This window comes from Podarcis liolepis (genome assembly GCF_965112155.1).
Source record: "Podarcis liolepis genome assembly, chromosome: 6".
NCBI lineage: Eukaryota > Metazoa > Chordata > Lepidosauria > Squamata > Lacertidae > Podarcis > Podarcis liolepis.
In genome coordinates this window covers 48,168,476-48,183,947 of record NC_139559.1, presented here as the reverse complement: position 1 = coordinate 48,183,947, position 15,472 = coordinate 48,168,476, and the positions used below count along the sequence as shown (strand labels likewise).

The 15,472-nt window shown below is 43.4% G+C and overlaps 1 protein-coding gene across 2 annotated transcripts in view; it reads right to left on the bottom strand.

Annotated features, from left to right (window-relative positions):
* Positions 1–15,472, bottom strand: part of CPNE5 (copine 5) — a 131,301-nt gene that overhangs the window by 49,950 nt on the left and 65,879 nt on the right. For both annotated transcript variants that reach the window (XM_083509438.1, XM_083509437.1), the window contains exons 8-10: positions 11,589–11,652; positions 5,847–5,950; positions 3,585–3,689 (exon numbers count right to left, since the gene is read on the bottom strand). In XM_083509438.1, coding sequence (XP_083365564.1) covers positions 3,585–3,689; positions 5,847–5,950; positions 11,589–11,652 — 273 coding nt within the window. The remainder of the gene's footprint in view (positions 1–3,584; positions 3,690–5,846; positions 5,951–11,588; positions 11,653–15,472) is intronic.

Below are 15,472 nucleotides of genomic sequence, written 5' to 3'. Positions count from 1 at the left end.
GGTCCCAATGGAAATCATTCCTCTAATATTATCCTTGTAACAGGCACTTAGAAAATCTATTCTATTGGCAAATAAAAAGACATGGACCTCTCAGTGCGGATGTGTGGCTAATTCAAATAACTGTAAAATGAAGCACAGTGGGCACAATCTAGCAATGCCAGGGGCCTGAAACAGTGCGATGCTATGGCTGCATACACACCTACTTGGGAGTAAGCTCCACAAAATTCATTGAGGCTTTCTATTGAATAGACACATACAGGATTGCACCAAACATTCCATTGCCTTCAAGCTGCTTAATGTAATTCTGATCCTAGTCAGAATTTCTAAGCAATAATTGCAGCACTCAAGTTTCATGTTGCTTGCATAACCAGCAATATTGCATCGCTAAGTATATCAATCTGGATGTATTTAGGTGTTCGGAAATGAAAAAGGAAATCTGTAAATTAAATTAAATTAACAGTATCACTGGATTCAAATCACTCCCATATCAGCAACCATCAAACTTGAGAATTTATGAAGATGGGGGCGGAGGGAACCAAAAAGCACTTGAAAACCCATTCACATAAATAGAACTATGTCATTAGATATGTGGCTAGCATCCAAAAACTTGAGTGCATCCCAGGTCTTATTAGGCCAGTAGTCACTTTCTATAAGAACAGAATGTGTCAGTGCAGAATACCCTGAAGGAAATGTCTGCCACCTCATTGGGTTGTGTAGTAATTTGTCGTGAATGCTAGTTTGGGCAAAATTAAAGTCACAGTTGAGCACACTGCATCCTTGTAGAATGGGCAAGGCTAAGAAAAAAGGCAATCCAGAGCACATATATTTGGAAGTATGTGTAGAATGATTTCACACTTACTAGAAAGCAAGCCCCACTGAACTCAGTGGTATTTAGTTCTGAGCAAACACACATAAGACTGCTCTGAACAGCTGCAAGAACTAGAGGGCTATTATGGGCTCTGATTCCTGAACGCTCTTTACCATTCCTTTTTCCCCTTTGTGAAATGGAGCTCCAGTGACATGGTTGCTTGTAAGGATTAATAAGATAACCATAGCAAAACCCTTCACACGCCTAAATGGTTATAATAATGCACTGACAGATTATCAACGTAAGTGATGGAATGTTCTCAGCTATATATTTTTATGGATATATAGCAACCTGGAGTCCTTCAGAAAATGATGCATTGTGGTTTTTCTTCCATTTAAGCAAGATAGCCATATGATATGATATGAAGCCAAGAAGTTGCAGCCAACTGGGTCATTTTTACACCTAAGAAAATATGCCTTGTGGGAGTCAATATTCTTATAGATTCTTCTCTTTATTTACTTTGTTTCAGGAGGAATTTTATTACGTAGGTTCATTTGCTTTTAAATCTCAGAAGTCTTAGCAAAGCAAAGCAAAAAAGTTAAAGGGAATTGTATTAAAGGAGATGAAAGCAAATCATTTAGGAAAATGCAGTGAGCTGTCAACCCATTTCTGGAGAATGACTGAGCAAAATAGGTATGAGGTACTATATCTTACTGATTTAAGATTCCAAGTTACACAGAACTCTTTATCATGAAACAGAATGAATGAATAGGTCCTAAGATAGTGTCTTACACTTGCTTACCTGGGAGACAACCCCACGAAGTAGATGTATTAGGATTGCATTCTCAGTCACTTTTTTTTGCTTTTCTGCCAAGAAATGATATCCCTCCACAATGAAGGGGTGGGGAAGACGTTTTGTTCATTTGATGTACACTTTGTCCAGTATAAAGCTGGGTTTTATCACCAGGAACCACTGGCATGGAAAACAGCTTTGTAAATGTACCTCAGGGCTGAGCTTCTAATCAATGGTAAACATTGTAGGTTTCATGGTAGTAAGAGCTGCAATTAAAGCACAGCTCTCAAGCTTGCAAGTGTAAACATACGGATGCTGAGAGTGAATTCTATTGTGTTTTATGACAACCGCAAGCTGAGTGAAGAATATATTGCACTGGGTAATGGGCCCAATCATTCTTCATGTAATTGGCATTCCTATGTACAAGGCTCTCTTATTACGCTGATTAACATGACTGTCAATCCCCTCCCAGCAAGACTATCTCTCCTGAATTGCTACTGACCTTTTCTGTGGTTTTAGGCATAGGAATGCTAGCTGCTTTTGCAAATGAAACAGATAATCCATCTCCAGGACATCTTCAATCACACCTTTCCCAGGCCTTTTAGTTCATTTCCATCCATCAATCACCCATTAAGTACATCTCTGTTCCAAGCAGCCTTCTCTAGGGAGTTCGTCTCTCTTCACACCACCTCCACTTTTGCCTTTTCAGTTATGTTGACAGAACCTGAGCCATCTAATTTGGAACAGATCAGAGCCCCAGGTTTTTAGATTCTCTTAAGTCCCCAGGGAAGAGAAAACACTCACATCACTTTGTTACTGGATGTGACAATTTCTACAGTATACAGTGCATAGCCAGTTGGGTTACAGAAATCATAAGCCATAGCTGACCTTGGTTACTGAACATACCATCATTTAAACTAACCAGAGTTTGGACATAAACACAGAACTCTGGTAAGTTTAAAAGCAAGTCCGACCTCATCTTCATGTGTGCATATAATGCTAAAAAATAGTTTAGTGATATATCAGGAAAGGGTCAATATGAAGCAGGGGTATCTCCTACTCCACTGCTCCAATGGTCCACTCATCTTCCCTTCTTTCACCCACAGTGAAGGCCAGTCCATTCGGGCAAGTGGGGCACTGCCCCAACACCCTGTCAGCTCCCTCTTCCTTGGCCTCAGTGTTGCCCTTATAGAACTTGGCAGGGAGGCAAACAGGAAGGAAATTAGAATTAGCTGGCTTTGACTCTCCTCGGCTTTGGCTCCAACCTATTGTTTGGGCTCCCTCTCCTTGCAGTCTGCCCTTCCAGTCCCAATGGGCACCAGTCACCACTGATCCCCCACTCTCAGCTCAGTTTAAATCCCACTCACTGCAGCATGTGGGTAGTGAATGAATTGACTGAGTACTGGTGGTGCTAGCACAGTTAATGCATATTACCCAAATCTCACTATACAGCTCTGAAAGTTGCAGGAGGCTCTCAGGGTCTGGCCCTGAAAGCCTTAATCCTCAAAGGGCTTGTGATCCCTATGAAGTCATAGAATCAGTGCAGTTGCTAATACAATAGGAAGAGGTGAAATGGACAGTTACTGTTTGCAGAGGCAAAAGGGAGCTGTTGTCAATTGCTGCATGCTTTTCTTATTTTGAACCTAAGAGGAAACGAAAGATCCTGCTCAACCAGATCAAGGGACCATGGAGTCCAGCTTCCTATTTTTCCAGCCATGACCACCCAAGGGCTTCCAGAAAGCCCACAAGGGAAGCTTGAAGGCAAGAGTGCCCCCCACAGAGCTTGAAACACCACAACAGCACCCCTGCATTGCTTATCCCCAGCATCTAGTATTTAGAGTGCAATTTTGGGGGCATCTGTGACATTATGTTGGACCCAAGCCTCCCTCAGTGTTGCTTTCCTGTAAGACCTCCTGATCCTTTCCTCTAACAAACCAACACACACAGTTGTCAAAACAGCATCTTATTCCATGGGGTCTGTACCTGTCATAGTCTCCATTGCACAGGGCCCGCACCGGGATAGCAAAGGACTGCCATACAGGGTTCAAAGTGTTCTTCACCACTTCGGTTTTGTGGCAGATGGTAAATCTGGCAGGATACAAATAAGGCCAGTTGAGTTAGGGTAGACAGGGAAAAATAAATAATGCTCCCCTAATGTCAGGCAGTCATGGACAGGGGCAAATTAGCACAAGGTTGGACCATGACCAAAATGGATTACTTGCTTTTAAAAATGTAACAACTCTCTAACAAAGCACCATCTTGGTAAAAGGTGTCTGGATCTTCCTCAGTGAAACTGGTCTTTTGGATGAGCCTAAATAGAACTGCATACAACCAAAGGGCAGCATCACAGGCCTTCAGTACCAGCAGATCAAAATTTAGAAGCCAGGGGTTGGGAACCTGTAGCTCTCCAGATAGTTTTGGACATGCAACTTCCATCAACTCCAGGTTTAAAAAACAAACTTGTGCTTCCTTGGCAACTGAATGAATGAAATGGCCTTATATTGAGATCAGCTGGTAGTAGCTGTCTGAAATCCTCAGCAGAGTCTCCCCTATCTTGGGAGAGTGGAAAACGCCAATGAAAATGGAAAAGGAAGCAGAAGCTGCTGTGATTTGCATGCTTGTCTGTGGTCAGGAATGGAAATCTGTCAAGCAAATTCAATTGGTGTCCACCAATATCATTGTTATTATTAAGTCTGCAGATGATACGTAATGACATAAGAAGAGCTTGTTCTATCAGGCCAGGGGCCCATCTAGTCAAGCTTTGTATTCTCATACTAGCCAACGAGATGCAGGACCTGAACACAATTGCAATCTCCCCTGTTGTGGTTTCCAGTAGCCCTTGCCAATTCATGCAGTGAATCTGGAGGGGGCATCAGACTCTGGATCAAACTGGGGACCCCCACCCTGGATCCAGTCCCAAATAAGCTTGGGGTGGGGATTATATTTAATTAGGCCTTTAAAACCCGAATTAAACACCTAGCTGAAAGATGGGCATGGGAAGGAGACCATGCATAGTTCTATTCTAACCCCATTTAACTAATATGTAATTAATTTCCCCCTCTTTTTTACAGCATTTTGATGTTGCCTTTACAATGAAATGTGAATGTAAGTTATGTAAACAGTTATGTACCGTATGTTACATAAGTTAGGTAACTTCTCTTAAATAGGGGACATGAAATGTATAAGGTAGTATTTGGCAGAAACCAAACTGCAGCAACACAGAAGCAGAGCTGATTTTGATTAACACAGGTTGGGACAGAAACTGTTGCCAGTTCAACCCTAATCCTAGCCCTGCTATCTGATGGAGATGCCATGTTCTCTACTCCATTGGAAATTCAACTATGACTAAGCGTCCCTTTTATTTAGAACTGTCAAGAGGAGGACAATGTTGGTCATCTGTAGACTATCAATGCCTCTTCTAGGCTTATTAACGGCTATCTTTATTTGTTTTAAATTAAGCATATAATTTAATCTCTAACTGGCTCTGCATACAACCCAAGCAGTATTCATAAGCATTTTTTAAAAATGGCCTTGAGAATCACTACATGCAGGCAGCTTGATTCCCTTTTGTCCCATATCAAGAAGCAGGTTTAAAATCTCAGCCAAAGAACATCCTTACCTCGCTGATTTGAAATGATTTTGAGAGAACCATTTCTTAGTGACCTTGTGTAAGTGTAAGTAGACCCACTAGGAAGTCACATCAGAACAGGTGTCAGTCAATTTTTGAGGACTGCTAACGTTGCAAAACGGGCTTTGTAAAGATGGATTAATTTCTCCCAGAACAGTGCATAATGCTCAGTGCATAACATTTATAAACATGAGAATGCTTAAAAGAGTTTCCCTATCTTGCCTGGGGGGACATTGCACTGCAGACACTGGGTTGTTTAGATCCAGTTTTTCTGTGTCTGCAATTGGTATGTGTGCGTCCATATACTCTGTTTTCCATCTTAGGTTTTCCATAGTTGTTCAACTGTTGTTACCTAGTTTCTAAGCCGAGTTCCTTGTTTGGAGCAGGAGGATGGGTTTATAATACTTCTATTGTTAGAAAAGGAGAGCAGCTGCACCATGAATGTGGTGCCCAATACATTTTGAACAAACTCATTATCAAGGGAAATGTTTTATGCTTCTTGGCGGGGGGGGGGAGGGGGAGTGCTTGGGACAACATTTTGCTACAGGTCACCTAAGCAAGCTCTGTTACAATCTGAATAATTATCCTGCCCCCAAAGCAAAAGCACTTTGACTTACGTCCCATCCTCGTTACTCCTATAGAATACCATGAACGGGTCGGATTTTCCAAAGAAATCTTTCTTGTCCAGCTTGTTGGCACAGAACTGCATTGTGGCCACATCCTTGGAATGGGGAACAGAAAATATATCTATAAACTATTTGTTTGTTTCTGAAAATATTTATATACTCCCTAATTTGCACACATCTCAAGATCAGACTGGGCTTCCTGTACCTGCAATTTGCCTGTAAGACACCATCCGTGCAATTGCTAATTGTGTATTTGTTGTCTTTTTTAATTTGGCCCAGAGATCCTGAGTGCTGCACTACACTTTCTTGGTAGTAGGCAGGTATGAGAGGGAGCCAGAGTATCCAACCTTACATGTTGTTTGTGAATTCAACTCAGTGCGCAATTCTTCTTCCATTCGCCTGCCAAACTCTCAGCTAATGATGCTACAGGCTGTGATCCTCTGACCCTCTTCAGTTGGAAATGAGTGACTCACCATGTGAATGGTGTAAGCATTTAATCTTACAAAGGATACCATTGTAGGGGAATGAATAGGAGGAGCACATCTTCAAGAGGGGAGCAGATTTAGGGCAGTTGGGATGTCATAACTCTGTCCCAGGTGTGTCACTATTGCCTTGTCATGTGCCCCTCCTCCTCCTCTTGTTCCCAGTGATCTGTCTTGGCATCATGGTTTGTTAATAAGTACCCAATACTTTTTGAGAGTGGGGACAAGGCAGCAAAAATCGAGGGTAGAGAGACAGGCCAACTCTACCAAGAATTAAATGGCTGCCTTGTCCCCACTCAATGTGCACATTCTCATGCTTCCTAAAGAAAGTTTGGAAAGCATTGCTTTCTAAGCTAGGACCTGTGGGAGGTGATACATAGTTAGCAGTAAAGTACAACATTCCTTGTTTTCCTAGAGTGAACTTGCAAGGGAATGTTTGGTCCAGTCAGTAGAAAACTTCCTCTTTCCTACTGACTGGGACATGTGGCTAGAGGTTGGCTTGACCTTACCTGCCCAGGTAACACAAAAGGACATAGCATGCTGCACACTCCCTCTCTCTCACTTCCTCTCGTTATAGGACCAGCAGCTTTTTAGAGATGCTCTGTTGGCCAACAGAGGACAAAGGGACCATTTCCATATGGGATAGATTCCACATGTATATACTCTGTAACTAAGTTTGCCTTCAGGGATCCATCTGTGAACTGAATGTGTGAGTAAACTTATTTTATATACTTTACACAAGATTGTGCCATGTCTATTCTTTTAAGACGGAGATAAAAGGGAAATTACCAGAAATCTATATTGAGAAGCTTAAACAAGCTTGCAACCAGCTACCTGCTGTGTGTTTAAGAGGGGAATGTAAAACTCTGCTAAGTTATAGAACTTGCTAGCACAAGTTAGGAAGGATATTATTAAACAATATATCCTCTCCTGCCTCCCTGAACATTCCCACAGGATCAACATCACTAGTGCTTGTAGCAGCAAAGCAGATGGTGGGATAAGGAAACCCACGAGGTGGTGCATTGTGCTGATAAGAGTAGGGAGTGGAATGTTTTAAGGAACCCCTGATCTCGAGCCATTTCCCAACAACGGTCTAATGGTTTTACTGGTTTAGGGGAGAGAATCTTCACCACAGTCCTAGAAGTTGCCTCCTGAGATGGTCAAGAGCAAACTATCCTTGAGGACCATGGTAGATACTCTAGGGCAGAAGATGCTCAAAAGGCTCTCAGGTGATGCAGGATGCTTTGCCAGAGGTCACCTGCTCCTTCGTGCAGCTTTAATCCTTGGCAGCACTGCTCCCTGATCAACAGCACACAAGAATCAAGCAAACCTGCTCCTGATCTGGGGACAAAGTCAAAATAGAACAGTGCAGAGGTCTTGGGGCATGTCATCACTTCCCATGGGGTGTCCACCAGATAATGTATGGTGTCCTGCATGCTGCTTCTGGAGCAGAGAGCGAAAGCTGGTTGTCCAGGAAGAAACAGCATGCAGGTACATTCCTTCTGCCTTGGCAGGCACCACTCACAATGGGATGGCCGATCCACACATCCATAACTTCTGGGAATGAGGGGCAATGATCTCATGGCTCAGAGGTGTGACCCTCTAATTGTAGCTTAGCTAGGTAAAGGTAAAGGTACCCCTGCCCGTACGGGCCAGTCTTGCCAGACTCTAGGGTTGTGCGCTCATCTCACTCTATAGGCCGGGAGCCAGCGCTGTCCGCAGACACTTCCAGGTCACTTGGCCAGCATGACAAGCTGCATCTGGCGAGCTAGCACAGCACACGGAACGCCGTTTACCTTCCTGCTGGTAAGCGGTCCCTATTTATCTACTTGCACCCGGGGGTGCTTTCGAACTGCTAGGTTGGCAGGCGCTAGGACCGAACGACGGGAGCGCACCCCGCCGCGGGGATTCGAACCGCCGACCATGCGATCGGCAAGTCCTAGGCGCTGAGGTTTTACCCACAGCGCCACCCGCATCCCACAGCGCCACCCGCATTCCAGTAGCTTAGCTAGGCAAGGTCTAATAATTGTTCTCCCAGCTGGGGTTAAGAAATTGGCCATTGGTCACTTACAGTATGTTGAAATAGTAATTGTTTGGAGAAGTGGGATGTGCTCAGGCAGTACGGTACTTCTGTTGCTGCACTCCCCAATCCATAGAAATGAGGGAGTGTGCAGGTTTGATTTTCTCTTATCAGTGTGACTTCCCATTATCAGCATTCAGGATAAGATAGGGAGGGAGGCAAGAAAGTGCTGGGTGGGTTAAGACAAGGCTCTTGGAAAATCGGGGGGGGGGGGGGACACAAGCAAGTTGAATTCCTTGGGGTGATGGTTAATCCCATATGATGCATTCCCATACTATCCTCAGCACAGAGGGAAAAGTTAAACCAGATTCTAGCGCAGGCTGCAGAACGGCTCATGCAGAGCTAATTGGTTCTGTCTCGGTTCTTTCAGATCGAAATGAGTATTAAATTCTCTTTATGGCACAACAGATGGTATGCTGCTTTGGATGCATTCAAGCACATTCCCGAAATTCTGAACGGACATCAGTGTCCCATACATGCACTGTGTCGTGAGCTGGGTGGGTCTGTGTGCTGTATGTTTATGAGCAAAAAGTGTGAAGCACTTTGTGTTGTTTGAATATAAGTATTTGGTGTGGTGCATCCATCTGCACAAGTCTGCCTACAGAAAGACAAATCCACAAATGAACATGTGAGAAAGAGTTGGTCTGTATGTCTTTTTTTAGCTGTGCAAGTTCAACATAGGTGTGTGAAGAGGGGGGTTAAAAATTATATTGTAATTGTCTGTGTAGGAGAAAAAATAGGATTTCCTTCCCTCTTGCAGACGTCAGCTGTGTGGGCGAGAGAAGGTGACAAAAATGTAGTGATACTGTTTGTGTTCATTTCTGTATGTGGGAGAGAAAGGGAATGAAAGAATCTGTCTTTGCTGATGTTTAGTCTCTAGGCAGTCCTGTCTTTCTCCTAAAAGTTATACACCAACTGTGCTGTTTTGTTCTGTTCAACACCAGCAGCAAGCAAGTGGACAGATTCTGATGCTTGTCAGGGGCTGATACTTGACTCTTGGGTACCTGGCAGTTGGGTTCAACCAGGCATAGGCTTGCAACTTGCCCATTCTCCTTTTGTCTCCCCTTCACAAAACAAATTTGTGACCGAGAATGCTAGGAAGAACCTCGATCCAGATGTGGTAAGATTTTCCTCTGGAAGAAACCTGATTTTACTTCATTAACCTCTTCAGGACAGATAATCCAGAAAATTTTCTGTGGCCATTTCCTCTGATGGAGCTGGCTGGGGAAAGGAGCCGTACAAAAGGAGGAAAACATTTTAGCAAACAGGCATGCCCAGTGGCAGGTTTGTATGGCAAGTCAACCCAGTTTTGAACAGCTTTGTGCTTTGGAATGTGATGGGGCTGGGGCAGAGATTCAGATTTGTGCTGGAAGCCCAATGAGTCAGCCATTGATTCATTACATTTTTATCTTGCTCTTCTGTAATAAATGTAGGGGTTGCTCATGCGTAAGTTGGTGCCACTCCTGGCTAGGTTGCCTTGTTAAACCTTTTCTGTCTGGACAGCCCTTCACTTCGTGGCTGTTCAGTCGCTAGCAGAATCTGTCAGTGGGCGTTTCTTAAATCTTTTCCAGCATAAAAGCTGTTTGACCCCAAGTCTCCTCCTACTCTCCCTGCGCGGAAGTCTTCTGCGCAGGGAGGGTGTGGATAGCGGAGGACCCGTGCTCTCCTCGCTGGTCTCCAGCGATGAGTCCTGGAGCCCCTTCGCCGATTCCCCCATCTGCCCCCCTTTATCCCTGGTGTTACGCTGATTTCCTTCCCCAGCTGGTGAGCTGCCTCCCCCCCTGCTGGGCCCTTCTCCAGCATCGCTTGAGAGCCTAGCCTCCGCCTCTGGCTCCGATGTCAGTTCCCTGACATCTTCCTTTGAGGAATTCCAAATATTATTGCACATGGGTTTCTCTCTTTTATCCTCACAGCAACCCTTTGAGGTAGATCAGACTGAGAGAATGTGCGACAGGCTGGAGATCACCCAGTAATGTTGAGTGAGTGTGTATTGACTCTGACAAGTTTTGCTTTGTTGCATTTCTGCAGGTTCCAGCTTTAATGGTTTATTTTTACTTTGTATTTCAATGGGTTTTTTACTTATTCACTGTAAACTGCCAGGCAACTTCGTACTATTAGGCAGCATACAAATGACATGCAGACACAGACAAACGCTCCATCCACACAACGCTGTGCAGATATTCATTTGTGTTCTGACACCCACCTACCTCTACCCAGAAACTGCATCCCTAATGGTTAAGGCATCAGATCCATTTCTCTGCACAGCAAATCTTTCCACACACTTATTATTTCTTAGTTGCTGCCCTTGTTTGTCCTTTAGTACACAATCTGAACTCTTAACTTCCAGCTGTGACCACACTTTAGCCATTGACGTTGGCTGTAATCTCGGTTCTTGCTCTGAGAGCTGTTGAGAGGAGTGTTTGTCCAGAAACTGCAGCAGACAGTGAGCTTACATGGTAGTCTCCCCACCCCCACCCCCACCACAAGCGATAAAGAGCTGAAGGGAGTAGAATCTCCCATTGCAACCTTATGACTCTCCAGAGCTGCACATTTTCTATTTCCACATTACAACTATTCTGGTCTCTGCTGAGAATTTACTGAACAGTTTGTCCAATTGCACAACACGTTGTTCCACCAAGGCTCTACAGTACATGCACATACATATACATGTAGCATGTGTCCAACACCTCATTTCAGTGTTCTCAGAGGAGTAACATGGGCAGGGCAGGGGGGGCATTGCCCCAGGTACAGTTTTCTTTGGGGTGCATTCCTCATGACGCCCTGCCAGCCCATGGGTTGATGGATACAAGGCAGAATTGGCATGAGAGGATACCATCTGCAAGGGTGAGAGATTTTGTGTGCCAACGCTGCAAATGTACAACCAGCATGTATTGCAGGAGCACTCAAATGAGATGAACAGCATGGAATATTTGTCAGCGTATCTACTTTGTCTGTGTCTCAGCCTCTCTCACCATACTCTGCATTATTATACAGCTGATCTTCACGAGCCATGAAGTATGGTAAGGACTTAGAGAAGAAAACACCTTGTTATATATAATTATCCCTAGAGCTTTGGCTTTTTGAACTCAAGACGCCAGCAGACAGGAGCTTCCCTTGCTCCCTCAGGAGCAGAGGCCTGACCAGAAGCTCAAAGAGCAGAGAATTACTTACTCGGCAGTTACCCAGTTCCTCAGCGGACAGGATAATGGTGCCACACTTCTTCCCTGGAATCCCCCTGCAAGAAGAAAGAAAATGGTTCAGCAGCTGGGAAGAAGATGAAGAAAGAGCAAGCAACTGATCGATGCTGCCAGCAAGTCCCCCTGGTATTGGCTGCACTATAGGCTGATTGGCAACTGCAGTGAGCCCCTGTGAAGGCATGCTGTCAGCATCAATCAGTTGTTTAGTGCTCACACGGCAACTTCAAAGAAGCTTGTTGAAACTGCCCAATAACGATTACAGTGAGCCCTTCTGAAGTCTTATTTGCAGGTGTAAGTAGTTTTCCAGCTTTTTCTGGATGGAAAAAGTCTAACTTCCCAGAGATCATGCAGAAAGCTTAGATGGGAATGTGGGCTAGGGCTTCCCATGTTCAAAGACTAGCATTTTGCTACGGTGGTTTTCAGACCTGGGATCTATCCTCAGTCCCAGCTTGAAACATGAGGCCCTGCTGCATTAGGACTGTGATTCTGTTGCTTAATTTATTTGGTTGCTGTTGGTTTTTATTTTTTGTCTGGGAAGTTTTGCTGGAGGCTGAAACATTAAACTATTATAAATAAATGAAAGAGTCCAACTGAACAGCCACTTTCAGCCAATCCTGTGCATGCTTACTCAGAAGTAAGTCCCACTGTGTTCATTGGGACTCACTCCTGATAAGTCTACTTTGAATTGCATCCGCAAACATTTCTGAAGGTGGCAAAATAAAGGAGAACCCAAGAAGGGTTTTTTTCCTCCCCAGATGAAAAGATGAAGCTTTTGGTCGATTTGTGCTACTAGTTCTGCAGCTTGAGACAAACTGAAATATTTATTTTGAGTGCACAAGTAAGTAGGACATTGAGAGACACAACTCACCATGGAGCAAAACTAAGAAAATAGGTTTACTTCAACACCCCCCCCCGCCCTCCTTTTTACTGCCAGCATCTTTGAATAGAACAATTTTGGCCAGCTTTGTGATTTACAATCATTCTGTCCATTCAATTCCACAAGAGCAGGAAGCCCTGCTGGGTAATGATCACTCAAAACGAATTCATCCTGCAGGCCAGATGACAAGTTTATTTGTTTGAAGGGGTTTGGAAATTAGGAGTAAGACAGTAAGCAACTGATGTGACCTTTTCCCAGACGTCAAATTTTTGTAAAAGAAATTCCAAAAACGACATTACCCATGGGCTACCTTAATTATGGTTTAAGTTCTTGACCAACCTCTTGCACAAGAGGAAAAAGTAGGTATTCAAGCACAATGTTTGTTGCACGTGTAGTGAATTGGTCATCTGAACAATTTCCCATGAACACAAGTTGCAATTTTGAGCACCACCACTCATGCTAGGAGTAGGGCATGAATTCCTAATTTGTGGCGGTGACAATTAGGGGTGGTGGGTAAATTTGATTTACTTTGCATTTAAAGCTGAATCTGCCTAATCCACACTTTCAGAAACAATATGGGACCTGAAACACAGTCATCCTTTGAAATTTGCACTTCTCTGAATTTTGCAATGTAGTTCTCCAGGCCAATAATGTATACAGAAATGTAGAATAAAGTGTTCGTAAAAGGGAATGTATCTGTGAAAATGGCATACAAAAATGACTGCATTAGGGAAATTTACTTTGGGAAATGTGTATATTAGACAGAACTGCAAAGAAATGTGTACATATTAGGAGAAATTCAGACTAAAACACTGGTTTTTCATGAGGACTTAAAAAACATTTCCAACATGTGAAAATGTGGAGAACTGAAATCAAGGTTGGCAAAATGAGAAACCAAGAGAAACTAAAGTTTACAGATTTGTCCATCCCTTGGGACAATAGAGTCAGACCACTGATTTGCCACATGTCTGGAGCAATCTGGATTTTAAAATAAGTGTCCAGTATCATGCAAATTAATTGCATTATGCAGACTGGTGCTCCTTGACTCTTTCTGTACAAGAAGACATCCCAGTTGTCTTTTCTACAATTGTGATTCATATCGCTTACAAACTGCCCTCTTTCACTATGTGCCCCACATCTCATTTCCCTTTTTTGGGGGGGGGGTCATTTGCATACATTGGGCTCATGCCAGATTAACTAGGCTCCCTCAGGATAGACAGGCAGAGTGTGAAAATCTGTGCCTTGCTTGGTGTACACACTAACTCTATTAAAAAGAAATATGACAGTAGTGCAGTTTTGCACATGTGTGTGGCCTTGGGACAAATTTCTTCAGGGTTATAAATATGTGAGAGATAAAAGGAACAAATACGATGAAGACTGGCTCTACTGGGGAAATTGCAGCACCTTACTGGGAGGGAAGCATGCATGGACCCTACTACATGCGACAGCAGTGATGGTTGCTGGAATATGTAGGAGACATGGTTATATAATTTTCAGTTCTATCCTACCTTTCCACTGCCAGAAAGGAAGGAAAAGAAACTGGGCTGCGGAAGTTTTTTGACCCAAAAAATTCATTTATCTCCCCTACCCCCACCCAGGCCATCTGTCAGTCATCTAGCATCACAATGGTGTCATGTGATTGATAGGTGGGTTGTCCCACCCACCTGTCAAACATGGCCCAAAGAGGTGGTGGGTGACATTGACCAAGTGCAATTGAACTCCCTGCACATCAGCTAATGTGTGGGCCAATGTCAATCCTGCTTACTGAAGGATATTGCCAGCCAGTTTGCAACAGGAACTCACTGGCTGGCCTGTAGCAAGCAGGATCAAACTCCACACCCACCAGCTGATGCGTGTGTGTGTGTGTGTGTGTGTTTTCAATCCTGCTTTCAGCAGCCATGTCGCTACTTGGCCCATTCCTGACATCACATATAAGCATAAGCATGCTCCATAACTAGGCAGCAGTAAGATCACAATTAGGTTAGTGTGCTGTTAAGAACCGGGTGTTTGCCTGCACCCTTTCACCGCTTCTTATCGGTAATTTTAAATGTTTTATACTTTTGTCAATTGCATAAGTTTTCTTGCTATGAAAAGTTTGATAAATAAATGCATTTAGATATGAATTATCCAAGTTTTTTTTAAAAAAATCCCTGCTCAATCCAGTGTATTTTAATCTGTTTTTAGTGTACTGCTGATTTTATTTTTTAATGTTTTAAATAGTTGTTTTTCATTGCTTTTACCAAAAAAAAAAAAAAAAATCTCATTGTAAACCACGTTGAGTTTTGTTTTTGGGTTGTTGTTTTTTTTCAATCTCAAGGTGCATAAAATTTATGAAATAAAATGCCTACATAAAATAATAAGGCACAAATCTACCTCTGAGCCTATGGCTGATTCTGTGATGTATCAAGGACAAAGAAGAATCTGGAGTGCCACTTTTTGCACCATCCATGTATGGCAGTACCTTCTTTGAATGTTACACATCTCCTCTCTCTTCTTCCTCTATTACCTAGAGTCAGCCATATGTGCTGTGCTCTTATGAGGATTGATGACATAAGCATTGCTAACACTGAAAATAGTGTTAGAAACAATGGGCTGGTCTCAGTTGTGTGTAAACCCAATGGAAATATCATCTGAACAGGGGTGCGGATGATAGCACTAACGTAGTTCTCTCCAGCAATGTGGAATCCCATCCGCAAAGTGAAAAATCTACTCCAGCCCACAGTATCATTCTCAGAATGGCATAGGACAATCATGTGGAGGTACCACCATTGGGTAAGAAAGACTGGTGTTCTTTGTGCAAATTACACTTATATTTAGCAGTGGGTGAAATGTGCTAGGGCAGTGCTGGAATTAACAGCCTTTCTCCTCCCACTTTCTCCTCTAGCACTTGGTTCCTTAATATATGCCTACATGCCAAGCTATGGTAAAAAATAACAGGGTTATTTCTAGGGTAGGAGAATAAGAGGCTTTGGCATGACTTA